Source organism: Podarcis cretensis, assembly GCF_951804945.1.
Source record: "Podarcis cretensis genome assembly, chromosome: 16".
Classification (NCBI taxonomy): Eukaryota; Metazoa; Chordata; class Lepidosauria; order Squamata; family Lacertidae; genus Podarcis; species Podarcis cretensis.
In genome coordinates this window covers 10,250,306-10,277,264 of record NC_137186.1, presented here as the reverse complement: position 1 = coordinate 10,277,264, position 26,959 = coordinate 10,250,306, and the positions used below count along the sequence as shown (strand labels likewise).

The 26,959-nt window shown below is 51.6% G+C and overlaps 1 protein-coding gene across 6 annotated transcripts in view; it reads right to left on the bottom strand.

Moving 5' to 3' along the window:
• ZBTB7B (zinc finger and BTB domain containing 7B) overlaps positions 1-26,959 on the bottom strand; it is a 55,315-nt gene that overhangs the window by 3,487 nt on the left and 24,869 nt on the right. For 5 of the 6 annotated variants that reach the window (XM_079958160.1, XM_079958162.1, XM_079958161.1 and 2 more), the window contains exon 2: positions 1,048-2,038. In XM_079958160.1, the coding sequence (XP_079814286.1) occupies positions 1,048-2,038 (991 nt within the window). Of the gene's footprint in view, positions 1-1,047; positions 2,039-26,538; positions 26,897-26,959 lie in introns of those variants that run through there. The other variant, XM_079958164.1, reaches the window with a different exon arrangement.

Genomic DNA, 26,959 nt, shown 5'->3' with positions numbered 1-26,959 from the left:
TCTTAATCTCAGGGCTGTGGGTTTGAGCCCCATGTTGTGCAAAATTATTCCAGCACTGTAGGGAATTGGACCAGATATCCCTCGTGACCCCTTCCCAACTCTACAAATTCTATAATTCTAATAAAACCAAGCCAAGCCAGCACAGCTTAAAAAAAACACTGGGCTGGATTCAGTAGAAGCCGTGGACCTGAGTCACTTAAGCCCAGCAATTTCAATGGGTCTTCTCGTAGGGTGACCAATGGCCCATTTACAAACGAAAAGGAAGGAATCTGGGGCCAGCTTTCCAGCAGAAATGGGAGTGATAAGGTTTTGCCTAGGCCCCATCATCTGCACTAGCCATTTAAAGCACTATGATACCACTCTAAACAGCTGTGGCTTCCCCCAGAGAACCATGGGAAGTGTAGTTTGCTAGGAGTGCTGAGAGTTCTTAGAATCATAGAATTGCAGAGTTGGAAGGGAGACCACGAGGGTTGCCTCTAGTCCAACCCCCCCCCTCCCGAAATGCAGGAGTCTTTTGCCCAACGTGAGATTAAGAGTCTCATGCTATACCAACGGAGCTGTTAGGAGACACCCCCCCCCCGTTCCTCCCCCTGAGTGCTTGAACAACCAATCCCCTTTTGCCAGGAAATTTGGGATGTTTGGATGGAGAGACGCAGGTTGTGTGCATATTAAAAAAACCCTCAGATGTAGCCTTCCAAACAAAGATCCAGAGTCGCATCCATTAACTCCACCGCTCAATGCCTCCCGCTGTGTCTACCCCTGGGCATGCCAGCCCCCAGAAGGTTCCTTTCAAAGCAAAAGGGCCTTTGGACAAAAGCGCCCCATTGCCCTCTGATCTAGACCCTTTTCCTCCTCCTTGGCAAGGAGCTGTGTTTTCAACAACATGGCCAACATCAAAAGAAGGAAGCTGTGGTATTTTCACACACCCCTACACTCCCATGTGGTACAGTCTGTTCTCTCGCACCTGCCCTATCCTGCTGCTGGCATCAAGCCAGGCCGCAGTGGGCAGAGCGAGCCAGTTTCGAAAGAAAGGGGGGAAAGGCTCACCTGGTGAAGCGGACCCCACAGACCTCGCAGGCGAAGGGCTTCTCCCCGGTGTGGGTGCGCATGTGGCGGGGCAGCTTGCCCGCGCCATGGATGACCTTGTGGCAGACCGGGCACTCCTGAGGCATCTGCGAGCGCCGCTTGCGCACCAGCTTGTCCGGGGGGTCCAGGCCCAGGGACGGCCCTTCCGGGTTGAGGGCCCGCATGTAGGACATGATTTCGTGTTCGGTGGGCTCTTCGTCCGAGCCCAGGTCTTCTGGCGAGAGGCCGTGGGCGTACGGGTACGGGAAGGCGCGAGAGGGCGCCAGCACCTCGTCCTCGTGGGGATGCGTGAGGACTGGCGGCGGAGAGGCCTGACTGGGGGGGCTCGGCCGCTCCTGCGTCCCCGTCGATGAGGGGGACGGCGACGGCGACAGCTCGCCGAGGTGGTTGTTGAGGCGGGAGCCCTTGGCCTGCAGGAATTTGCGGATCTTCTTGCTGCGGCGGGGGGCCGGGTAGACGGGCGGCTCGGGCAGGTCGCCCTCGGCGTTGGGTAGGGTGGCAAAGGCCTCCAGGTAGCGGTGGGCACGCTCACGGGCGGCGTCATCGGGGACGGGCGCTTCCAAGCCATTTCCCTGCAGGATCTCGACGCAGGCCTTGATGACGCAGGGGATCTCGAGGAGGCGGGCGGCTCGCAGCACCTCTGCCAGGCTGCCCGTGCTGATGGTCAGGGTGGCAGTGTAGGCAAAGTCCAGCAGGGCGCCCAGCGCCTCGGCCCCCACGAAATCCAGCTCGCAGACGCCCATGCCAGGCCCCGCGAAGAGCCGCCGGAAGTAGCGGCTGGAGGCTGCCAGCACGGCCCGGTGGGTCCGGTACTCCGATCCCTGGGCCCGCAAGGTCACGTCGCAGAGAACCCCCCTCCGGCGCTGCTCGTTGAGGCTGCCCAGCAGGTCGCTGCTGTGTTCTGGGAAAGGGATCCCAATCAAGTCGTCTTCAGGGCTTCCCATTGCCTCACCTGCAAGGACAGGGGGGAAAGAGCAGGGATGTTAGCACCAGCCAATACAGACAGCATTTAGGTTTTGTATTTAAAAGCCATTCAAAGCAATGTGTTTGGAGACGGGCAATCATTTATTTTGAGAAGAGAAGTTTTGATCAATTAATCCCTCAAGTTACAATCAATTCCTTAAACTCGCAATCATTTACTAAGGCTAACAGAGGGTGAAGTTAGTCCTGTTTATATGCTGCTCAGCTCCTTCCCATTATTTCCCTTGTTTTGGAAGGTTTATTCTGATAGATTCTAATAGCCCTTAGCAGATCTTCCTATGTGTCCTCGCACTGCCCACTGAACCAGCCTCGCTGATTTCCCTGTGTGCAGTTAGTGGCATTGGGCTTGGTTAAATAGGGTCTGAAGAGTGTGCAAATTTGTAGAAAATCCGAAACCGGGTCTGTTGAGGTGTTTATGAGGCGGTGTCACAGGTTCCTCATTAAATCACTCGCCAAGATCCTATATATTTTGTCATTCAACATCAGAGACTATTTCACTCTTGACGTGCCCGAAGATTCACCAACTGCACACGTTGTCTCTGTAGGAAGCTGACAATCCAGGAAAAGAGCTAAAGAAACTAAAAGCGGGAAATGGTCGCTTTCAGTTCTTACCATTTATACATTTCTTGCATTTAAACCCCACCATTTCCCCCAGGTGGTGTACATGGTTCTCCTCAAACTGATCCCCAATATAACCCAGTGAGACAGGTTAGGCCGAACAGCAGTGGCTGGGCTTAGGTCACCCACAGTGAGCTCTGTGGCCAAGAGGGAGGGCCGCAATGGCTGCACCTCCAAGACAGAGGTGAGGTTTGCAGAAAGGCCTTCTTAGTACCCGCCTGCCTCCCCTCCAAGCCTAAATCAAAAAGGGGTTGTGTTTTGCTCACTTTCCTCTTCCTTCCACATGCCTTTTCCTTTTGTGCCGTGTCTTTCAGAGCGCAAGCATTGCAGTTGTTGTTTTCTTAGCTGATCTTACGTAAGCTGCTCTTAGAACCTTTAGCACAGAATCATGGAATAGCAGAAGGAATCAAGAGGGTCATCTAGACCAACCCCCTGCACTGCAGGAATATTTTGGCCTGACACGGGACTCGAACCCACCACCCTGAGATTAAGAGTCTTACATTCTCTACCGAATTGGGGGGGCGGGGCGGGCGGGGAGAAGACAATGTAGAAGCTTCAAATAAATAAAGCAATAAAACCCAGGCCTCCTTCAGGGAAGATGGCAGACGTACTTGAAGAAACTCAGAAAAGAATAGACACACACGGAAAGGAAGTGTGCAGACTCTGAGAGAGCACAGCACTGACTTCTTCTCAGAGCGGGAGGAAGTCCCTCGCCCCCAGACGGTGCAAAAGAGATCAGGGGCCTGATAGAGACAGGGTTAGAGGCAGATTCCTAGGAAAGATAGGGCAGCTCCCTCCTGCCGCCCACGACCCATGGCATTTGAGAGCCTCAAACCCTCCACTCTCAGGGCGCCCAGAGAGAGAGAGAGAGAGAGGACCCAGAGCGAAAGCTGCAGGGGGAAGGAGGGGGAGAGGGCTCAGGCGGCCCTTAAGGCCTCTCAGTCTGGCCCCTGGAACTCTCTCCCTAGGCCCCGCCCCTCACGGACCCTGCCTTCACACCCTTGTTGGCTGGGATGCAACCTTGGACTCCCATCATGTCTCGGGCTGGCCTGGATTTAGGCAAGAGAGAGAGAGGGGAATGTGGTGGGTGGAAAGCAGCCCATACCTTCCAACAATTTGAAGGCAAAATCCAGGACGCCATCTTCCCAGACGTACTATCTTCCCGTTTTTTGACCCGGAAACTACAACTAATCCAGAATGCGGCAGATAGACTGGTGACTGGGAGCAGCTGCCGAGACCATATAACATAGGTCTTGAAAGACCTACATTGGCTCCCAGTACGTTTCCGAGCACAATTCAAAGTGTTGGTGCTGACCTTTAAAGCCCTAATCGGCCTCGGTCCATCATACCTGAAGGAGCATCTCCACCTCCATCGTTCTGCCCAGACACTGAGGTCCAGTGCCGAGGGCCTTCAGGCGGTTCCCTCACTGCAAGAAGCCAAGTTACAGGGAACCAAGCAGAGGGCCCTCTCAGTAGTGGCACCAGCCCTGTGGAACGCCCTCCGACCAGATGTCAAAGAGAAAAATAACTTTTAGAAGACATCTGAAGGCAGCCCTGTTTAGGGAAGCTTTTAATGTTTAATAGGTTGTTGTATTTTAGTGTTTTGTTGGAAGCCGCCAGGAGTGGCTGGGGAAACCCAGCCAGATGGGCGGGGTATAAATAATAAATTACTATTATTATTATTTATCGAGAGAGCACGGCCATCATTTTGGTTGCCGTGCCCTCACACAATTTTGTGCCGCGCTTTCCCTCCACAAAACAGCGCTTTTTCTCCAGGCAAATCACGTCTGTTGCCCCACCCAGTTTTACCTCTGGCCCCGCCCACCGCTGGCATGTGCCCCCCCCCCACGAAGGGAATGTGGGTCTCAGCATAGCCTCTTCAGCCAAGCCGTTCCCTAGACAGGCTTGCTGGCCTCCAGAGGTTGTGAATGACAGCTGCCAACCTCTGGAGGGCATCGGCTGCCCTAGATGTTCCTAACAAGACTGCATGGCGCTTCCCAGGTAGAAATTCCAATTGCATGTTGTATGTGCTTAGGACGCCGAAGAATTGATGCTTTTGAATTCTGGTGCTGGAGGAGACTCTTGAGAGTCCCATGGACTGCAAGAAGATCAAGCCTCTCCATTCTGAAGAAAATCAGCCCTGAGTGCTCACTGGAAGGACAGATCCTGAAGCTGAGGCTCCAATACTTTGGCCACCTCATGAGAAGAGAAGACTCCCTGGAGAAGACCCTGATGTTGGGAAAGATGGAGGGCACAAGGAGAAGGGGGCGACAGAGGACGAGATGGTTGGATAGTGTTTTCGAGGTTACCAGCATGAGTCTGACCAAGCTGCGGGGGGCAGTGGAGGACAGGAGTGCCTGGCGTTCTCTGGTCCATGGGGTCATGAAGAGTCGGACACGACTAAACGACTAAACAACAACAACAACAACAAATGTGCTTAGGAACACTGCCGTTTCTATGCGCCAGAGTACAGATCAGGGGAAGGCTGTGCTGGAATCATTTCATATGGGATCCCTGATAGGTTGGGACACGGTCCAGGACAGGAGAGGGGGTCCTGTGGCCTTCCAGAAGTTACTGGACTTTAACTCCCATCATTCCCTGAACCTGTGGTCATGCTGACCAGGGGCTGACAGGAGTCTAGAAACTTCCAGTAGAACTATAAAGATCCTAGTGCTGTAGGTGACGTCCCAGGTACAATTCACCAGGAAAGGGGGAGCATTTCGATCCAGTTCACACTTTAAGGCAGTGGCGCTGTGGGTTAAACCACAGAGCCTAGGGCTTGCCAATCAGAAGGTCGGCGGTTCGAATCCCCGCGACGGGGTGAGCTCCCGTTGCTCAGTCCCTGCTCCTGCCAACCTAGCAGTTCGAAAGCACATTAAAGTGCAAGTAGAGAAATAGGTACCGCTCTGGCGGGAAAGTAAACGGTGTTTCCATGCACTGCTCTGGTTCGCCAGTCATGCTGGCCACATGACCTGGAAGCTGTACACCGGCTCCCTAGGCCAGTAAAGGGAGATGAGTGCCGCAACCCCAGAGTCGGCCACGACTGGACCTAATGGTCAGGGGTCCCTTTACCTTTACCTAATTTTTGCACTTTCCGAAATGATGCAAGAACTGAAACGCAGCCCACCTTCGAAATCTGCACTCCTCTGAATTTTATGATGCAGTTTCTCCAGCATATTCTTCTTCAGCTTTGGCTCCTCCCCAAGCTGATGTTGGACTACAACTCCCATTGTCCCCAGCCAGCTCAGGCAGCGGTCAAGGATGATGGGAGTTGTAGTTCAACAACTTCTGGTGTGTGGCAAAGGATGATGGTGCAAACGCCGTTAAGGGCAAATTGTACTTTTAGTGCATGTATTTGTGAAAACACCCTACCCATTATATTAGGGGGGAAACGCTCTGCAAAGAAAATGTGCCTCTCTGGCAAACTGTGTACGAAAAATGGGTACAGTAGGAAAAATTCACACTGAATGAATTTTCATTTTGGGGGGGGGGGGGAAATCAAACAGTGGTAGAAATGAGAAACTGAAATAAAAAGGTTAGCTCGCCCCCTACCCAATACCAATGAAAAGACGTCAGTTTTTAAGAGAGAGCCAGTGGTGGCGAGAGCGTCAGACTAGGACCCGGGAGGGACCCGGGTTCGAATCCCAACTTGGCCACAAAGCTCACTGGGTGCTCTTCGGAGCCAGTCACTGCTTCACAGACTAACCTGCCTTGCAAGGTTGTTGTGGGAAGTGGGGGGGGGGGGGAGCAACGTATGCTACCTTAGGCTGCTTGGATAAAAACGTGCTATACAAAGGAAAGTAAAATAATCCTATCTGCCGTCCTCCAAACTCCCTCCAGCACCCTCTAATAATGTTTCCCCTGCTGCATACTGTTCTCCCACCCACCTTTTGCCCAGATAGCCTGGGTGCCAGCTGGGCAAAGCTGGTGGGGTATGGGGGGGGGGAGAGAGAGAGAGACTCGTCGTCGTGCCTCGCCTTGTTCTCGGAAGTCGGAACGGGGCTGCCTTGTGGCCACTCCCTGCCCGCTTTGGGTGCCAGCCAGCTGGGCTGTGTGTTTGCCTTCGACGGGGCAGGGGTGGGTGGGAAGGGGACGGGCTCCAAGCAGGGGCAGCCGCTCCCCTCTCTGCCAAGCAGGCTCAACCGGCCGGGCAAGGGGATGGGCAGGCGGGCAGGCTGGCTCTGCGGGGAGGAGGAGGAGAGTGGCGGTGGGAAGGCTTGGAGGGTGGGGGGGACGACGGATGGGGACCTGCCAGGCAGGCGTGGTTTTTCTTCCTGGAGGAGCAATCTGACCCAGGAGCTGGGCGCGGTCCGCGTCATGGCAACGCCCGGGGGGGGGGATGCCAGCTCAACCAGAACTTTGCCAGCCCCTGCCTGGCATGGAGGAGCGAGGGGGGAGCAAGAGAGAGAGAAAGAAAGAAAGAAAGAAAGAGAGAGAGAGAGAGAGAGAGGCTGGCTTTGATTGCGTTCCCTCAGGGAGGGGCGCAATGGGGCAAAATGCCCAGGACAGGCCTTGCTCGGTCTTCTCTCCGCGGTCTCTCCAAGTCCCAGCTAGCAGCCTCCCCAGCTCTCCCAGCGCCCCACTCCTTTCCCACACTGCACGCCCGGCCCTCTCCCCACCCCCCAGCCCAAGCCTCGTGCTCCCATTCCTCGTGTCTAAGCGCCACTGCCTTTGCCCCCTTCTCTGCAGGATGTCACGGTGTCAGGCAGACATTGACGCGATCTTCCCTGCACAGTGAATATTGTGTGTGTGTGTGTGAGAGAGAGAGAGAGAGAGACAGAAAGAGCTTTTCCTGTTGAATTTCTGCCTGGCAGCTCTAAAGGCCAGGCAGAAGCTGAGCAATCGCAGGTCACCTGCTGCACGCAGTGTCTGTGTGGCACTTCACCTGACGAGTTTCTGCCTGGCTGCTGTGAAAGAGGGCAGAAATTGAGCAGCAGGGATTAGGTGAGAACTGTGTTTTTCCTGTTGGATTTCTGCCTGGCTGCTGTGCCGTAAAACAAACCGAGCAGCTGCACGGCCCTTCCCACTGCAGAGAAAGGTGGCCAAACAGCACTTTGCCTGTGGAATTTCTGCCCGGCTGCTGCTGCGAAATAGCAGGGGGAACAAAACAAGGCAGCAAGCCTCTGCTGAGAACACAGAAACCTCCGCTCTCGATTTCCCTCCCCTCCCAGGGCTGGGAATAGAACCCAGGAGTCCTGAGATTACCCACGAGGCCTTCTCCACCTGCCCCTGCGGGCACAGGTGGGAGGCAGAGGGACGGGCTGAGCTGCAATTAAGCCATCATGCCCCTCTGGGTTGACAAACCCTGACAAACGCCAATCAGATTAGGAGGGATTAGCAGGAGGAGCAATCGGCTGGGATTAGAGGTGGTGGTTGTGGCACAGGCGGAAGCCATCAGGGTTCGGAAGGGAGCTGAGGGGAGACTGGCAGGGTCCAGACGCAATCAGCTATAAGGGCTTTGCAGGCAGAGGGCTCTAAAAACTGCACAGCGGGCAGAAATTCAACCGGTGCAGCCATTTCTGGGAAAGCTTCACCTGGTGCACTGCTGCCTGCTAGGCAGTTTATTGAAAGCATGGAGCTTTTAGCAGGAAAGGCAGAAGGAGGACATAACTCTGTATCTGCGGCAGAGCCAGCGCAAAGTCAAATCCTCTGTTCACCACCCCCAAAGTGTGGGTTGGCTCCCCTCACTCTGCCTAACCTACCTCTCAGGGTTCTTGCAAAGACTGCCAGAGGGGGTGACCCTCCTGCTGAGCCCCTTGAGAGGACAAAAACGAGAAAGCATCAGAAATTAGTGGTAGCATTTGGGACTTTTTAGTTTAACTGCAGCAGAGTTAATCTACGGGACTCCCTGCCACAGGAGGCAGAGGTGGCCACCAACCTGGATGGCTTTAAAAGAGGATTAGAGAAATTCGTGGCGGGGAGAGAGGGCTATTGCTGGCTTCTAGAGGGCGACAGGTTCCTCACACTGGCATGTAAATAAATGCGTGTTCAGTACCCAGGATCCCCTCTACAGTATTGTATAGTCAGGGTGAGCACAACCGACTTTTATCATCCGTACATGCTACGGAGAGTGCCTTTGAGCATGTCAAGAGCGTCGCCACGCTGCAGAAACCACAGGCATCATGCCCGGTGTGGTTTGAGATAAGAAAACGGGGCAGCTTCGAGGTGCAACACTGGGGGTCCCCAAAGTTTTGTGGGGAAGGGACATATAGAGAAGTGGGAGGAACTGCAAAACACGCATCTCAAAGGAACACCCCCTGAGCAAAAGTCAAAATGCCCACGCCCAGCCCAAAACAAACAGAAAGCAGACACACCTATACAACCCCCAAGCAGTCAGTGTAGACAACGGCAAGGTATAAGTCAGTTCCCCTATGTTCCCAAGGAAGAATCATTCCCATAATACCATGAATGTCATAGTCTGGCATTACCTAGATGCACTACTAAACTGCATCATCTATGACCCAAACTCACCATCTGCTTAATATTTCACAGGGACAATTGTGCAACACCCTGATTCTCCCATTATTATATTTCCCCCCCCCCATGTCCCCATCACACTGTTCCCATAATGTGGTTCAGTGAGCAGTGCATCTCCAATTCAACCCCCATCGTCTCCCAGGAGAGCTGTTCCCATAGATCAGGGCTCAGCGTTGGCGTAGCGTGGGTTGTCAGCACCCGGGGCAAGGCAAGTAATTTGCGCCCCCTAACCCGTGGATTTGTGCCCCCTAACCCTAACCCCCAGATGTTGCGCCCGGTGCGGCCGGGCCCCCCTGCACCCCCCACGCTACGCCACTGGGGCTCAGCAACCTTTTTCATCCGTGGGCCGGTCCACCGTCCCTCAGACCATGTGGGGGGCCGGACTATATTTTTTTTGGGGGGGGGGAATTGAATGAATTCCTATCCCCCACCAATAACCCAGAGATGCATTTTAAATAAAAGCACACATTCTACTCATGTAAAAACACGCTGATTCCTGGACTGTCTGTGGGCCAGATTGAGAAGGCAATTGGGGTCGCATTTGGCCCCCGGCCCTTAGGTTGCCTATCCCTGCCAGAGGACTAGAATTTTATGTGTTTCAGTGAACGCCAGAGGAGGGAGGCGGGATTGATTCTTAAAGCACTCTGGGAACTGTAGCTCTGGGAGGAGAATGGGGGGGGGGCACGGTCCACCTAACAGCACCCGTAACAAAATACAGCTCCCAGGATTCTTTGGGGGAAACATGACTGTTTAAAGAAGCGTCATGGGGCTTTTAACATGGTGTGACTGTGGCCTCACTGGACAACAGATGCAGCTTCTGTAGCAACGCTGAGGCGGAGTCTATTTTGCATGTCCTTCTCTATTATAGTTTTTATGAAGAGGTGAGGAAAGGTTTAATATATCCCATAATACAGTCCCTCCCTGGTCCCTCCTCCGAGCTGCAGGGTTCCTATAAGTCAACCACTGATCAGGAGGCAAAGTTTTTGGGCACAGCTATCCTTAATAGACTTCTTAGGATTGCCTGAAAATATTGCCTGAGTGTCTAGTATTTTAATTCTGATTTTCAGTTGCATTTATGTGCATTCAGTTGTTATAAAATGTTGACTGCTGATAAAGTAAGCTTCACTTTCAATATGATTTCTGTTCGGTGAATTTGGCACCCCAAAATCTTCACCCAGATGTTCTGGACAATATCTCCCATCAATGTCAATGGTCAGGGATGATAGGAGTTGTATTCCATCTGCACCTGGAGGATGTGAGGTTTGGGAAATGCTGCTCAGGAAATGCATTTGTGCCTTAAGAGGCAGTGTTGTATAGTGGTTAGAGAGCTAGAAGATCCGAGTTCGAATCCGTGCTCGGCCGCTAGGCTAACTGGTTGACCTTGAGCCAGTCAATGCCCTCTCTCAGCCTAGTCTACCTTACAGGGTTGGTGGATAACAGAAAGGGCAAGGTGTAGAATAATGTACATAGGCCCCTTGAAAGGTTACGGCAGGGTACACATTTAACAACCCAAATAATGTAAATAAAAATTGCCCAAACGCAGGAATATCCAGCTCAGTTCCAAATAGCCTGGTTGACAGAGGTTTGGGGTAATTTATTCCGGTTTAACTGTGCATTTGATGCAAGATTTAAAGATAAATCAGAACTGCAGTGTATTTATTTTTAAAATAACATGCCGTTTTGCAGCTCACTGGCAGAGAAAAATTTGAAATGGAAACTAGAGAATGTGGAGATGTTGTGTTCAGATGTTTTGCCAAGTTGTTCTGGATTCACTGCTAATAATATTAGTAGTAGTAGTAGTCCAGATTGGAAGGCTGTGGAATATGAGGAATCAAGAACTAGGCTTTCAAAGATGAAGGAACAAGCCAGTATCCAAAAGGTGTAAAAACCAGAGGAATAAAGCTTGTCTCAGAAACAATCTTAAAATGATGGTCCAGGTTAGTCACCACAGCCACTCAGAGCACTGCGATTCCATTTCACAGGTGGGGAAAACTGAGTCTGAATAAGTCCACTTATTCCTTGAGTGAGCAGGCATTCAGATCAGGCTCTCGTCATCCAAAATGAGAATTCTTACCATCACACATTCTTATATTTGTTTGCCTTGTTTTAAATGAGAGTCCTTGGGCCCCAAACCTGCAATGCCAGCAAGACGTCAGTGCCAAGAGAAAGGCACTCTGTGCATGCTCGCTGGCATTCTAGCCTTACACATCCATCTCAAAGAGGGAGATGATCCTGAACTAATCTAAACGGCGGGGCATCATGTCGCCTTACCCCACAATAAACTCCAGCTACCTGCTGTGCTCGAATCATTTCCCCACCTATGGCAGAGAGTTTACACACCAAGATCTGATACAACAGCCATTTGGCTCAGGCTGGGGCGATGAAGCAATCTTGCCCTGAGCCCGGTCTCACCTGTGAGCTTGCGACTGCACCCTTTTGTAATCCAGGATGGAGGTGTATTGCGAGCAGCCCTGGGGGGGTGGGAAGCACCCCAGCTCAGTGGGAGAGCACCTGCTTTGCATGCAGAAGGTCCCGGGTTCAAGTCCCTGCATTTCCAGGTGGGGCTGGGAATGTCCCCTACCTGAAATCCGGGAGAGCCCCTGCCAGCCTGTGTCGACAGTCCTGAGCTAGATGGGGCAGCGGTCTAGACGACTCAGTGTAAGGCAGCTTCCTGTGTTCCTATCTTCTAGAATCATGAGGACCAGAATCTTAGCTTATTTCTAGGGGAAAGGCCATGACTCAGTGGTAGAAGGCGGCCCTACATTCATTCCTCAGCTGTTCAAGGAGGCCTGGGAATCTCCTATCTGATACCCTGGACCAGGCATAGGCAAACTCGGCCCTCCAGATGTTTTGGGACTACAACTCCCATCATCCCTGACCACTGGTCCTGTTAGCTAGGGATGATGGGAGCTGTAGTCCCAAAACATCTGGAGGGCCAAGTTTGCCTATGCCTGCCTTGGACAGTTGCTGCAAGTCCGTGTGGACAATCACTGAATCACACAGCGGGGTCATTTAGTCCAAAGTTCTAAAATGCAGGGATTTTTTTGTCCAACGTGGGGCTCGAAGGCTGAGCTAGACGGCAATTTTCCATCGCGAATGCCCTGGGTGCGATCAAGCTGTCATTGTCGGCCGAAAAACTGTGTACAAGGGGAAGATTCGGCAACAAATCTAGCGACACCCAAACCAGATCTTTACGGAGCAACCGTTCCCCCCATCGTCCCCCCCACCCTGCACCTTTGACGTGGGAGCTCTGGGGTTTGACACCTTTTCCTGTTTTCAGCAAAAGATTTTTTTGCTGCGGCAGGCCAAGGGGGGGTCTGTGAGAATTGCGTGCTTGGCGGCTCATCACACCCACGGCCTCTCAACCACTCGAAAGCTGTCTCCTCCGTCACCCAGGAGAGAGATTTCGGAACCCAGGTTTCAGAAACGATACCCTCCAACATCTGATGGGGAAAAAATTACAGGGGCCTTTTCGGGCCCCTCGGAGCATGGCCGAGCGGGCAAGGCAAATGCCTCCGCTGCAGGGTTCAGCGTCGCCATGCCCAGCCAAATACTCAGAACTTATCCGTCGGGTTTGGCTACTTCTTCAGACTGGCCATGAAAGGAACCAAAGGTTCCCAACTTCAAAGTCAAGCTGGCTAGCCAATCCACACTAAACAGCCCCTTAGAGGCTCAATAAATAACCCTCTGGGACAGACAAAGGAGCCGGCGGTGTTAGAAATTAGCCAGGCGCCAGGCGCGTTTTGCTATTGCCACAGGTCCAGTTGTGACCACATGCAGATTTCTGGGAGCCAGGTTGGCTACCACAGGTTTTTTAAAAAAAAAAATTAAATTTTTATTGGAATTTTTTTTACAACATAACATAAACCCCCACCCCCCCAATACATAAATCCACCCTCATTAAACATGAACATAACATACAATGAGCATAACATACAATACAAACAACCAAATAAAAGACTTCCTTTATCCTGTACCTGGACTCCTTATTTGCTTCTTATAAACTGTTTCCTTTATGAATAATTATTAAGATTTTTCTAATTCTAACTTAAATATCCACAAAGTCTCCTGCAGACATTCATCAAAACAAGTCCAGGTATGTATTTTAGGGCACTGTTTTGTGAAGTAGTCTCTGCATTTCCCCCACAGTTTAAAAAACCTCTGCCTTGCTCCATAGTTAATACCATTTCCATTTCCCCTGCACGTGCTTCTCCTCCTGGGGAAGGTGAATTGTTGTAAGGGCAAGCAATGTAGTTGAGATAATGGAATCGTAGCGCTGGAAGGGACCCCAGCGGTCATCTAGTCCAACCCCCCCAGTGGCAAATCGACATTCTGTTGTGGCTACCGCAACCTAGATTCAAGGTGCCATTTCGCACTTAGTGGAACCTCGGGTTAAGTACTTAATTCGTTCTGGAGGTCCGTTCTGAACCTGAAACTGTTCTTAACCTGAAGCACCACTTTAGCTAATGGGGCCTCCTGCTGCCGCTGCGCCGCCACCACACGATTTCTGTTCTCATCCTGAGGTAAAGTTCTTAACCTGAGGTACTATTTCTGGGTTAGCGGAGTCTGTAACCTGAAGCGTCTGTAACCTGAAACATCAGTAACCCGAGGCACCACTGTACTTGAATTTCTATCACTGGGAGCCAGCCACGGTCTAGGCTGCAAAGTTCTACAGGCCCACTCCTCTTTTCAGGCCATCTAAGGTTGGTGGTCTTCACTGACGGGGGCTCCCAGCTCCCACTGACCTCCACACACATACAGCCTATGCTCAGGGATGATGGGAGTTGTAGTCCCTCGATGCCTAGAGGGTGTCATGATTGAGGGATGGCCAGGGTGCAGAGAGTGTGTGGCGGGGGGGGGGGGAATGTAGCTCCCAGGCAGTTGTTTGCCTCCGTTTTAAGAAGAATTTAAAAAGTGGGTGGCGGATGTTGCAGCAGGGCTGAGCTATCCCGGCGGTGACTGGAGGAGGGGGTTTTCCACCTCCGCCGCCGCTCTCGGGGGAGATGCTGAGAGATAAGGGCCGGGAGGCCAGGGCCAAAAGTGCACATCTATGGGCGCTGGGGCTTTGCGCATTTACGGGAAGCCCTGAATATGGAGGGTGACCAGATGCAAAAGGGGGGGGGGAGAGGATGAATGCAGCGAAGGGGGAATTTGGAGAGTGTTGTTTGCCACACAGGGGTTAGAGAAAAGCTGAATCAGCTAGAATTCCCCCCAAAAGAGACACTAAGCCCTGCGGTTCCCCTTGCATTTGTGACGGCCGTCCTGGGCATCAGCCCCAGAACCAGCAGACCGCAGAAGTAACAGCGATGTGCAAGGGGCGGAGCCTGGATGGGGAGGCGGGGCTTGGTGGGGTGAAGGCAGGGCCTAGGAGAATTTTCAGCTAGGACGGAATCCCAGGCATGGTGGGGGCGGAGCCTAGAGGGATTTGGCAGGTCATGGAGGATCAGGTCAGAGGCGGAGCCAGGTGGGACAAGGGGCGGGGTCAAGAGTTTTAAAATTTGCGCATTTTTCAGTCCAGCTTGGAATTGTGTTGGGTTTTCGGTTTTTTGTTCCAGTTGCCTACCGGAACCTGGGATTTACTGGATATTTAGCAAATCCAGCTCCTGCCCAGCCGGCACCTTAGGCTGCTAGTCCTCAAGAGGCACTGGTAAAGACACACACCTGAGCCAAATTTTAATGCAAGGAAGAAGCTTAGAAAAACCAAAGTTTTGTTGCTGAAAGTTCACACTCTGCTTTGCAAGTATGGGAAAGTTAATTAAGGCAGAAGCAAAGCGCCGAGCGTGGAAGCAATCTCAAGTCTCGGGAATGTCGGGTGCGAGTCGGATAGTCTCAAGATTTGAATCTCACACCAGCCAACGCATGACACGGCTCGGGGGCAAAGCTGCCCTGTTCTCAGTCTCCGCCGCCCCATAAAGGGGACAGCCAAGCCAGCCTACCTCACAGGGCTGCAGCCAAGATTGGCCTGATAAGTTCAGGGAGAGCTTTGAACTCTCCAAAGCATCTTATAATTAATTGTCTTTATGTCGTAACGGAGGGCACACACACATCCAAACTATTGAACAACTTGAAAAACAATTCCAATCCTAAAGCAGCACTAAAGGACCTGAGCGTCCTGAGACAACAAAGCCTTGTGCGGTCATAAAATCCCTGGTTCTCACACCCTAGGTTGTTTGTAAGGCATACGCCCTGCTGCCCGTTGTATACTTGTTGTACATCCACACAACTTCAGACTTGCAGGATCTACTTCGTTTTTTGTTTCAAATCCACTAACTGAAGCCAAGCGTGTATTCTTAGAACTGAAATAATTCTGCGCTTGTCTGGATGTGGAACTCACAGTCCTTCCACACACAAAAATCCTGGTTCCCCTGCCCAATCCACCCATATTTCTTTATTTGATTTATTTCAGCAATATAATAGAGAGGGGGAGAGATTCCAACTCTGCGATTTTACGACTGTCCACACAGACTCTTCAGGGTATCAGATGGAAGATTCCCAGGCCTCCTTGAAGTTGCTGAGGATTGAAAAGTAGGGCCTTTTCCTACCAGTGGGAGTCAGGTCACACTGCCGCATTTAAAGTGCATGGCTTCCTGCAAAGGATTCTGGGAACTGTGGTTTGTTAAGGATTCTGGGAATTGTAGCTCTGTGATGGGGGAAACTACAGATCCCAGGATTCTTTGGTGGGGTGGAAGCCATGATTGCCGAAGTGGTACAGGTGTGTTTTCGATGTATGTTGGGGGTGTGACCTCAGGCATCCTAGCCAATCGGCACATCACAGACGTCGTTGACATGACATGATCCAAAGATCTGCGTCAACTTCTCCTACGATGGGACGCAAAGTAAGATGGTCAAAAAGCAAAAGTCTCCTTTTTAACTTAAAACAAAACACCACCTAACAGAACCGATGGGGGTTCAACTTATTACGGAAGAGACGTGTTTGCCAAATGTTCACTAACTCGGGCAGGCAGCTCCGAGTGCTGGACGTTAGGGAATTAAGATGCAAACGGAGTACAAGTTTGGGATTTTAAAGCACTTTTGCAGGTGGGGGTTGGCTTGGCTGCTTAGACATGCTCAAGAACCTGACCGGCTTAAGAAACTCAAGAGACCGCTTCTGGCTCAAGGGAGGGGGGCTGAAAGCTAAAGTATTGTAGTACTCATGGCAAAGGCATTAAAAAATAATAATCAGGATGCTATCTTGCCAAAGAAGAACATTCCTTAAGTCGATCGGGACGGTTAGACGCTTGCATTACGTTCCTGTCTTAAGTTTCATCCAAAGGAGCCTGGGGAATGCCTATAGCCTTTCCTCCAAACAGCCCTGGAAGGTAGGCGAGCCTGAGAGATACTATCCAGCCCAAGGTCACCCAACACTGATACCTTTTATGGATTTGGAGCCAAGTTTCTGTGCTTCACTAGGGACGCGGGTGGTGCTGTGGGTTAAACCATAGAGCCTAGGGCTTGCCGATCAGAAGGTCGGCGGTTCAAATCCCCGCGACAGGGTGAGCTCCCATTTCCCGGTTCCTGCTCCTTCCAACCTAGCAGTTCAAAAGCACAAAGTGCAAGTAGATAAATAGGTACCGCTCTGGTGGAAAGGTAAACGGCGTTTCCGTGCGCTGTTCTGGTTTGCCAGAAGCGGCTTAGTCATGCCAATAAAGCGAGATGAGCACCGCAACCCCAGAGTCGGCCACGACTGGACCTAATGGTCAGGGGTCCCTTTACCTTCTGTGCTTCGAGTCTGACACTCTAGCCCAGGGTAGGCAACCTAAGGCCCATGGGCTGGATGCGGCCCAATTGCCTTCTCAATCCAGCCCACAGACAGTCCAGGAATCAGCGTGTTTTTACATGAGTAGAATGTGTGCTTTTATTTAAAATGCATCTCTGGGTTATTTGTGGGGCATAGGAATTTGTTCACTCCCCCCCCAAAAAAAATATAGTCCGGCTCACCACATGGTTTGAGGGCCGGTGGACCGGCCCACGGCTGAAAAAGGTTCCTGATCCCTGCTTTAGCCCACAGCTGGGGGGCCTTGCAGCCCTCTGGAGTCCCCACACAGCCCCAACTCCTGGCCCTGCTGGCTGAGGTTGGGGGAGCTGGGAGTCTGGGCACAGGTTCCCCGTCTGCGGGCTACCCTGACTTGCAATGGGTCTCCAGTACAGTCATACCTTGGAAGTCGAGCAGCCTAGTTCTCGGACGTTTTGGCTCCTGAATGATCAAAACCCAGAACTGACCCTGGGACCTTATGCAGCCAAATGTGTCAGATGTGTCAGATGGCACACTGCCCCTCTTCCAAATATCTCCCTCCCAAACCAAAGGCCCCAAAACACCTTGGATGGCTGCCCCCAAGGGATCCCAGTGATGTCTGAGGGATCGTCTTAGAAACACCTGTGTTGCAAGAAGCCGCAGTGAAGCGCCCAGGAAAAGACTGGCCAGCGAAAGGCAACTCGGTAGCTCCTGCAATCCCCAAATATTAGCTGGGCGAGTTATTAGCTGTATGTGTCTATTACTCATTTCCAAACTTGTGTGTTGCAAAATTGCCTCAAGGAGCGACGCCTATGCATTGAGGAGGAACGCAGGAAGCCGCCATTGACGGTGTCAGCCTAGCACAGGATTCCCTACACTGACTGGCAGCAGGCCTCTAGGGTTTTAGGCAGGGAGTCTCTCGCAGCCCTACGGGGAGACACAACTGGGGCTTGAACCTTCTGCCTTGAAAAGATCTACCACTGAGCTACAGGAAGAGGAGGGGGCCCTGTTGTGTCTCTGCATGAGTTTGCTGTCCCACCTTCTCCCATCTGATCCTGCCATGCCTCAATGCCAGAACCTGGGCCTGCCTCTTACAGGAGACAGCCTGCTGCTGCTCTGCATGAGTTGCTGTTCTGCGTCGCCCTCTTCCTCCCTAGTGCCCCCATCTGCCACAGGCTCTACCCAGCTGAGTCAGGCCAAAGCCCCATGCGGCCCAGGATGGCACAGTGGCCAACCAGATGCCCCTCTGGCAAACCCGCAAGCGAGAGGGAACGAGATGGGAACAACCCTTTTCTGCCAGAGAGAGTTGCCGCCAAACAGGGGAACCAGCACTGGGACTGATGAACCAAGAGTCTGAGCGGCATCAAGGCAGATTCCTAGCAAGCTTAAGAAGCAGAGATGCAGGACCTGCGGGCCTTAGATGTTGCTGGACTACAACTCCCGTCATCCCTGGTCATTGGTGCTGCCTGGTGCGAGCTAATGGGAGTTGGAGTCCGGCAATGTAAAAACAGCCTGCTGGATCCAGCCCATCTAGCACACCTGGAGGAGGATAGCACAGCTAGCTCTCTCCTGGCTTGAACCCCACCCCACACCAAAAGCAGGGAGGGGGAAGGAGGAGACTCCAGCCAAATTAAGACCTATTGAGGCCCCTAAGCACTTAAAATATTTTGGTGCCCCCCCATATATATCCAATTTAAACTATAAACAATAATAGACCGTAGAACAAAATTTTATTTTTTGAAACGTTACGAAAAAAAAACTACAGTAAGATGGAAAATAATGCTTGTTTTGAATACAGTGGTACCTCAGGTTACATACGCTTCAGGTTACAGACTCCGCTAACCCAGAAATAGTACCTTGGGTTAAGAACTTTGCTTCAGGATGAGAACAGAAATCACGCAGCGGCAGCAGGAGGCCCCATTAGCTAAAGTGGTGCTTCAGGTTAAGAACAGTTTCAGGTTAAGAACGGACCTCCGGAACAAATTAAGTACTTAACCTGAGGTACCACTGTACTTCCAACTTTATTTACACTTGGAAAACCTTCCTCCTTTTTCTAATTGAAAAGTCTTGGATCAGATCCTTACGTAGCCCGCCTGCTTCAATACTTAGGAGACATAAGGCACCCCAGCACGCTTTGCCGCAAAGTTGTTCTGTTGCGATTTTTTCCATGTACTTCAACTGAGAAAACGAACACTCAGCTGAGCAGTTTGTGACCATTAATTTGGTTAAAATGGAAAAAAAAATTGTGGTGCCTCCCTTCCCTTGATGCCATCATCACATGCTTAGAATCACAGAATTGGATAGTTGGAAGGGACCCCCAGGGTCATCCAGCCCAACCCGGCTGCAATGCAGCAATCTTCAGATCGAAAGCATCCACGAGAGGGCCACCCAACCTCTGCTTAAAAAAAAACCTCTAAGGAAGGAGGGTCCACAACCATCAAGTTTATTTTGCTTAATGGTTAATCCAGCCCTGCTTGAGCATGGGGAAAATAAAAATAAAATGGAAAGAGGCATGGTTGCCAGGCTAACTCAACCATTTTCCAGTGGGGCATCTAGAGCAGTGTTTCCCAACCGTGGGTCTTCAACTGTTTTTTTGGACTACAATTCCCATCACCCCTGACCACTGATCTTGCTAGCTAGGGATGATGGGAGTTGGAGTCCAGAAATAGGTGGAGACCCAAGGTTGGGAAACACTGATCTACAGAACAGAAGGACCGATGAGTTGGGTCACTGGCCTGATTCGGATAACCAGGCTCCTCTTATCAGAAATTCCCAACTCGGGTGTGGCGCTGGGCTCCCGCCATGGGTGTTGGGATACTCTCATCTGCCTAAGTCAAGGAAGCGGACTGCAGGGCAGGGAAGCCAAGGGTGGCAACACCTGGGCACTGGCAGGCAGCCTCAGGAACCGGCTGTACTTTTTCCTACCCAACGCCCATTAATCACTCTGTTGCAAACCGGCCCTGAAGGACAGAAGGAGGGGAGGCGGCCTTTGCGCCAGGGCTCCCGAGCGGTGCCAGGCAGGCGATGGGTGGGAAGGGGACGTGCCCAAACAGGTCCTGGGAACGGCCCCCGGTACACGCAGAGCCTCTCCCCTGGGTCAGGAGGACCCTGGCAAGGAAAGGAACCCGCCTGCCAGAGAGCTGGGAGCAAGCAGGAGAGAGCAAGGCTTTCGTACCATAAAACACACACACACACACACAACACAACGCAAAACCACACAGCCGCCCTGATGTGACTTTGCTGCTAGCGAGTTCCCAGGGGAAGGGAGTGGTTCAGATGGGTGGGAGGATTCCCAGCCCCTAAACAACGTGGTCTCTTTAAGAAAGGGGGGGGGGAGACTGAAATAGTCATACGCTTCAGGAACATATTAAAAAAAATGTCCAGCAACGCAGTTGTTGCAGCTTGCAGGAAAAGGAGCGCTGGCTTAGACTTGGACAGGGCCAAGAAAGAGAGAAAGAGAGAGCGTGTTTAGTTTGGCTAGTGGGTGGTGAATCAGGTCCGAAACAGATCAGGCGCTGAAAGTAAAAGAAAGCAAGTTTCTGTGTTGCAAGGCCACAGCGCATGAGGCTAGTCCTCAGCGTCTCAAGAACGCCAATGGCCTATCTAGTCCAGCCTCCTGTTTCCTCAAGTGGCCAACCAGTGGGGAGCCAGCAAGCAGGACCTGAGCCATAGCTGTCAACTTTTCCCTTTTCTTGCGAGGAATCCTATTCGGAATAAGGGAATGTCCCTTAGAAAAAGGGAAACGTTGACAGCTATGACCTGAGCACGGGAGCGGCCCTTTCCTCTTGTGCTTTCCAGGTCGGTACAGTGGTACCTCAGGTTACATACGCTTCAGGTTACAGACTCTGCTAACCCAGAAATAGTACCTCGGGTTTAGAACTTTGCTTCAGGATGAGAACAGAAATCGTGTGGCGGCAGCGGGAGGCCCCATTAGCTAAAGTGGTGCTTCAGGTTAAGAACAGTTTCAGGTTAAGAATGGACCTCCGGAATGAATTAAGTACTTAACCCGAGGTACCATTGTACTCAGAAGAATCGCTGCATCCTACTGTGGCGGCAGAGCACAACCACCATGGCTAGTAGCCACGGGTAGCGTTCACCTCCAGGAATTTGTCCAAACCTCTTTTAAAGCCATCCAAGATGGTGGAGCATCGCTGCCTCCTGTCTCAGGGAGTTCCACAGTTTAACCACGCCACACGCTGCTGCCTCTAGCTGTGGAGGCGGAGCACAGCTAGTAGCCAATCGAGAGCCTTTATCCTCCATGAATTTGGGAGAACAAAAGAGAGAGAATAGGCTTCCATTTCTCTCTCCTTCCGCCTTCCCACTCTAACCCTCCTCCTGACTCCAATTCCTCACTTCCAGGATCTGTAGGACCCCACCTCTCACAGCCTGAGAAGAGGGAAGCAGTGACCCGCTAGATTTTTTCTGAATTTCATCTCCCATCCCTCCTGACCATTGGCCAGGCGGACTAGGGTTAATGGGAGCTGTGGCCCAACAACATCTGAACATTCCCCCAGCTTCCCCAACCTTGCTTTACAGCTCTGTAAATGCCTTTAACACTAATTGGCTGGGCCATGTGATCCCTGATTGGCTGCGCCATGTGTCCAAGACTGGGGTGGAGGATCTGTAACCCTCTAGATTCCCCCAAACTTCATCCCCCCTGACTATTGGTCCTGCTGGCTGGGGATGGATGGCAGCTGTGGTCCAACAAGGTCTGAAAGCATCCTGAATAAGGACGGCAGTTCTGTCTTTAGGAGACAGTCTCTGGGGTGTTTTTTTAAGAATTTAAAAAAAAAATAAAACCCCACGCTGACTATTTGGATTGTCTATTTTTAAAAGAAAATCAGATAAAAGTTCCTTTCATTGCCATCGCTGCGTTTGCTGATGCTTTGAAGTGCGACTTTCCGAGACAACGGAAGCCAATGGTGCTTCTGTTTCGGTCTCCAAGTGAGACAGAGATCATTACTATTTTCTTTCCACTCGCAACTTTGAAACACGCCAGCTGGCAAAATGCAAGCGTAGCTTCTCTCCCCCCCTTCCCCACAGGAGGCAGTGTGGTGTAGTGGCTAGAGGGTTGGACCAAGACTGGAGGGTTTGAGTTGAACACATCCCCACCTGCCCACTTGGCCACAAATCTCACAGGGTGACCTTGGTCTGTTATCTCTGAGGCTCACCTACCTCGCAATGTTGTTGTGAAGATGAAAAGGTGTGGGGGGGAACTATGTAAACCACTTTGACCTGTTCGGAGGAAAGACTCTTCCCAAGGAGATGGAGGTGTGCAGAGACAGTACATGTTGCCAAATTCCAAAAACCCAGCAAGCCGAAAGTCCCGGTAGCCAAGGTGCACTGAATTTTGCCCATGAGAAGTTCAGTTTTTAAATGGTGAAAGAAACAAAATGGTCATCTGTCGAAGGAGCCCATTTCAGTGGGTCCTGGGTGGACCAGGGAGAAAGAGGGAGGCTGAGGACAGTAAGGGGCAGGCAAGGGTTAAGGTTAGGTCATAATACTCTTTAGGGCTGGGTGGTATCTGGTTTTAAACTTCGTGATATATCACCAGCTAAACATCGCAATGGGACACGGGTGGTGCTGTGGTCTAAACCACAGAGCCTAGGACTTGCTGATCAGAAGGTCGGCGGTTCGAATCCCCGCGACGGGGTGAGCTCCTGTTGCTCTGTTCCTGCTCCTGCCATCCTAGCAGTTCAAAAGCACGTCAAAATGCAAGTAGATAAATAGGTACCGCTCCGGTGGGAAGGTAAACGGCGTTTCCGTGCACTGCTCTGGTTCGCCAGAAGCGGCTTAGTCATGCTAGCCACATGACCCAGAAGTTGTACGCCGGCTCCCTTGGCCAGTAAAGCAAGATGAGCGCTGCAACCCCAGAGTCATCCACAACTGGACTTAATGGTCAGGGTTCCCTTTACCTTTATTAAACATCGCAATATTCTGATATATCACAATGGCTGAAATAAGGACGGAGCTAGGCTTTGTGGTTTTCCCCACTGTGGTTTTTCCAAAGCACATGCACACGTCATGATTCGCAATCTATCGCAAGGTCAAAAACTATGATACTAATATAAAAATATGGACTTCAAACTGGCTTTGGATGATACTGTGGTACCTTGGTTGTCGAACGGCTTGGCTCCCAAACAAATCGGCTCCCGAAAGCCGCAAACCCAGAAGTGAGTGTTCTGGTTTGCAAACATTTTTCAGAAGCCGAATGTCCGACATGGCTTCTGATTGAGTGCAGGAAGCTCCTGCAGACATTCTGAAGCTGCGCCTTGATTTTCTAACGGTTTCGGGAGTCAAATGGACTCCCAGAACGGATGAAGTTCTGACAACCAAGGTATCACTCTATATCGATACATCATCTGGAGCATGCTGTCTTATACAAGTCCATGTAGAGTAGGCTGATCCAAAGGCTCTGACGTTGCTCCCACTGGAGGTAAGCAACGGCCAGTAACTTTTGATGGCATTAAATGGGGGGCCAGGCAAATCCAGGGAGGCAAAGGCTACTGATGGCTGCAAGCCACAACGGCTGTGTTTCCCCTCCTCTGTTGGAGGCAGTGCCTCTGAATACCAGTTGCTCAGGTTTAGTGTTAGAAACTCGGGTATATAAGTTGGTGCCAAATGGCACCTTGAATCTAGGTCGCCACAACAGAATGTCCACTCGCAAAGCGGGTTGGGCTAGATGACCCATGGATCCCCTCTTCCAACACTACGACTCGGTGATCTCAATTACATCACTTGGCTGTAGCTTGCTCTTACAGCAGTTCACTTGTCCCAATAAGCAAGGAGAAAAGAACAGGTGGAAATGGAAATGGTACTCAATATGGAGGTAAGGCAGGGGTTTTTAAACTGCGGTCGCCAAACCTGGTACCCAGAAACCTCCATGCCGAATCTGAGAATTGTAAAGGACCATCTCGTCCAACCCTCTGCATTGCAGGAATATGCAGCTGTCCCAGACAGGGATCAAACCTGCAACGGTGGCCACTGTCGTGGATGGCTTTAAAGGAGGACTGGACAAACTGGATAAATTTGTTGCTAGCTGCAGGTAAGGACAGGTACACAGCTGCCCCGTCAGCAATCACAATACTGAGCTTGATGGACCGAGGACCCGATTCTGTACAGGGCAGCTTCCTACACCCTGACAAAACCTCTTTTGAGAAAATAAAAACCGACATCCTTTTGCAGCGTGGGTCGGGCGGCACAGCAGCGGAGGAAAGTGGTTATGTCTCTTCCTTCCCCCAAGCTTTGCTACATCGCACATTTCCAGGTGCTCAGGGTGGTAAAAACAGGATTAGTCCCCTGAGCACTACGAATGGGCTCCCAACCTGCAAACCGCAGTGCTGAGAGATGGACAGCAGAATTTGTAGCTACCTGCATGCATATTAAGCCCCTAGCCAACCACCTTTCCTGGGACAACAAGACCCAACTTCAACCTAGGATGGGTTTCACATCATTTCCCAGCCACATCTCTGATGAGTTGTAAAAAAACATCTTTGCACAGATGCGGAAATCAGCACTGACTGCCCGTTTAAGGCCCGATTTCAACTGTGACTGGAAAATTTCAGTTTCCGGGCCCGATTCAAAGTGCTAATAAATGCCAGCACCCAAAGACCTAGGTAACTTAGGCTCCAAATATCTGAGAGGCCTCGCCCTTCCCCACAGACCGTCCTTGGGGGGGGCACCTTGGTAATTCCACCCCCCTCAGTTGTTTGGGGTGGCAGTGGCAAACGAGAGGGCCTTTTCGGTGGCAGCCCCTCAGTTGCGGGACTCCCTCCCCACAGAGGTATGCCTGGCTTCTCCACTGCACAGCTTTCTGGGGATGCTGAAGGCACGCATCTTTAGTTGGGCTTCCTGCACTGCGGGGGTTGGACTAGATGTCCCTTGGGGTCCCTTCCAATCCACAATTCTATGATTCGACTCTGGCCTACAACATCTGAGGTGTGTGCTTTCAAGGCCCACCCTGTTCCTGAGACTATAATCAGTTTAAACCATTTTTAATACCAGATTTGAAATGGTCGCAACATCCCCTGGGACCTGCTGGTGAAGGGCTGGCTACTTTCTGGTGGCGGTTGGTAATAAATTTAATAATTATTATAATAATACGAAAATTCTGAACTTGGACTCATCCACCCTAATAGCAATCTGGTTGCCCTTCATAAGTTTTTGAGATTACCATATTTCTTGCTCTATAAGACGGACCAGACCATAAGACGCACCTAGTTTTTGGAGGAGGAAAACAAGAAAAAAAATATTCTGAATTTCAGAAGCCAGAACAACAAGAGGGATCGCTGCGCAGCGATCCCTCTTGGTGTTCTGGCTTCTGGGATAGCTGCGCAACCTGCATTCGCTCCATAAGACGCACACACATTTCCCCTTATAGAGCAAAAAATAGGGTACTTTTTCGGTGGGCAAGGAGAGGTTGGGAGTGGGAAACCGGAGATGAACAGGACGAACTGAAACAGAAACACGGGAGTTGTGCAAAATGGGTTTATGTTGAAGTAACTTTGCTGATAGAATCTACGTATATTAAAAAAGAAAATCTGCCAACTTGCCATTTAATAAAGAAAGAAGGAAACTGAACTACAGAAAGCGGAGTTCCCCTCGCAAAACATGACGATGGCACCGGAAAAGCTTTTCACAGATCTCTGCAGTTTCTCCCCCGCAAACACACACACAGAGGACTAGAAGCATGGCTGAGGTGTCAAACTAAATCCAGAGGATTTCAAGGAAGCAAGCAAGCAAAACCTGTGCCACAACACCGGAGATATGAAAGTCCTACCAGAGCTCATTCTCCTCCCCTCCCACCAACGCCTCTCCAAGGGTGAATCAGTTTGTGCCAAATTTCAATTATGGAAGGAGACGGTGGATTCCAGTTACTGAAGGAATCCTCCGACAGCAGGAGATAGAGGAAGGGAAAGCACCCCACAGAAAGAGCACAGCACACACCCCCACTCGATCTGGGGGGGGGGGGGAGAGAGAGAATTCCAAGGGGACGCGGCAACTGACACACTTTGGAAAACTACCCAAGCGGAAATCATATATTACAAAATGGGGAGGGAATAAAAACCACAGAGACCCAAAAACATGTGGTGGAAATGTGGGGGGCTAGGATACACACTGGGGGGCTCGGTTGCGGATATGACGGGGCGGTTAAAGGATGCCAAAAACAGCCACTTGCCTAGGTTATGTTTGATACTGAAACACACACACAAACACACATAATTTCATAATCTTCGGAACGTAAAAGCAGAACCAGTTTAAATGCCCCCCTTCGCCTCAAAACAGCCAGGCCCCACAGCTGGGGGGCAGAAACCCCTTGCCAAGCTGCCCCAAGAGGGTAGCAAGGGGCAGGGAGAGGGCCCCCCCCCTTTGCCACCACCCGAACCCAGCACCTATAGCTTCCGGAAAGGGCTAAAATTACAGCTTCCGACACTTTTGCAGGGCCCTTCGACCAGTTCTGCTTGGTTCTGGAACCTCTCCGCAGAACCCTGCCAAGCGGGCAAACATTTCTGGCGGAGAGGCTGCCAGCGAACCCTCAAAGGCTCATCTCAGGAGGGCTGGCACCTGGAGCGCCCGTTCTCCAAGCCCCCCTTTGCCCAAACACATCCCTCAGCCACCCCCGGCGATTCACCCTTGCCACTTACCTCTCTCCCCCTCTCTCTCTCACTCTCTCGAAGGAGCAAACAGTTCTGAGCCAGGCAGGCAGGCAGGCAGGATCCCACCTCAAACAGGCGGCAACGCCCACACCCCAGGTTGTGAGCACCCCACCCTCAAACCTTCTTAACCCTTTGCCACGCTCTCCAGCCTCGAACGGAGAGCCCGGCAGGGGGGTTCACCCTGCTTTCTCCCTGCTCCCCGGAAAGGCACCCACCCGGAAAAACACACACACACTAACCACCACCAGCGAGCAGCCAGCCAAGTGCGGCGAAGGCTACAAGTCAGGAAACAGTCCCGGGTTCGAATCTCGCCGTGCGCATCCCTCGGCGTTTCCCCTCCCGCCCTATTGAGGGTGAGGGGGACAACGCCACATGCTTGCCTCGCAGGGTCGTTTGGACGCAAGGCAAG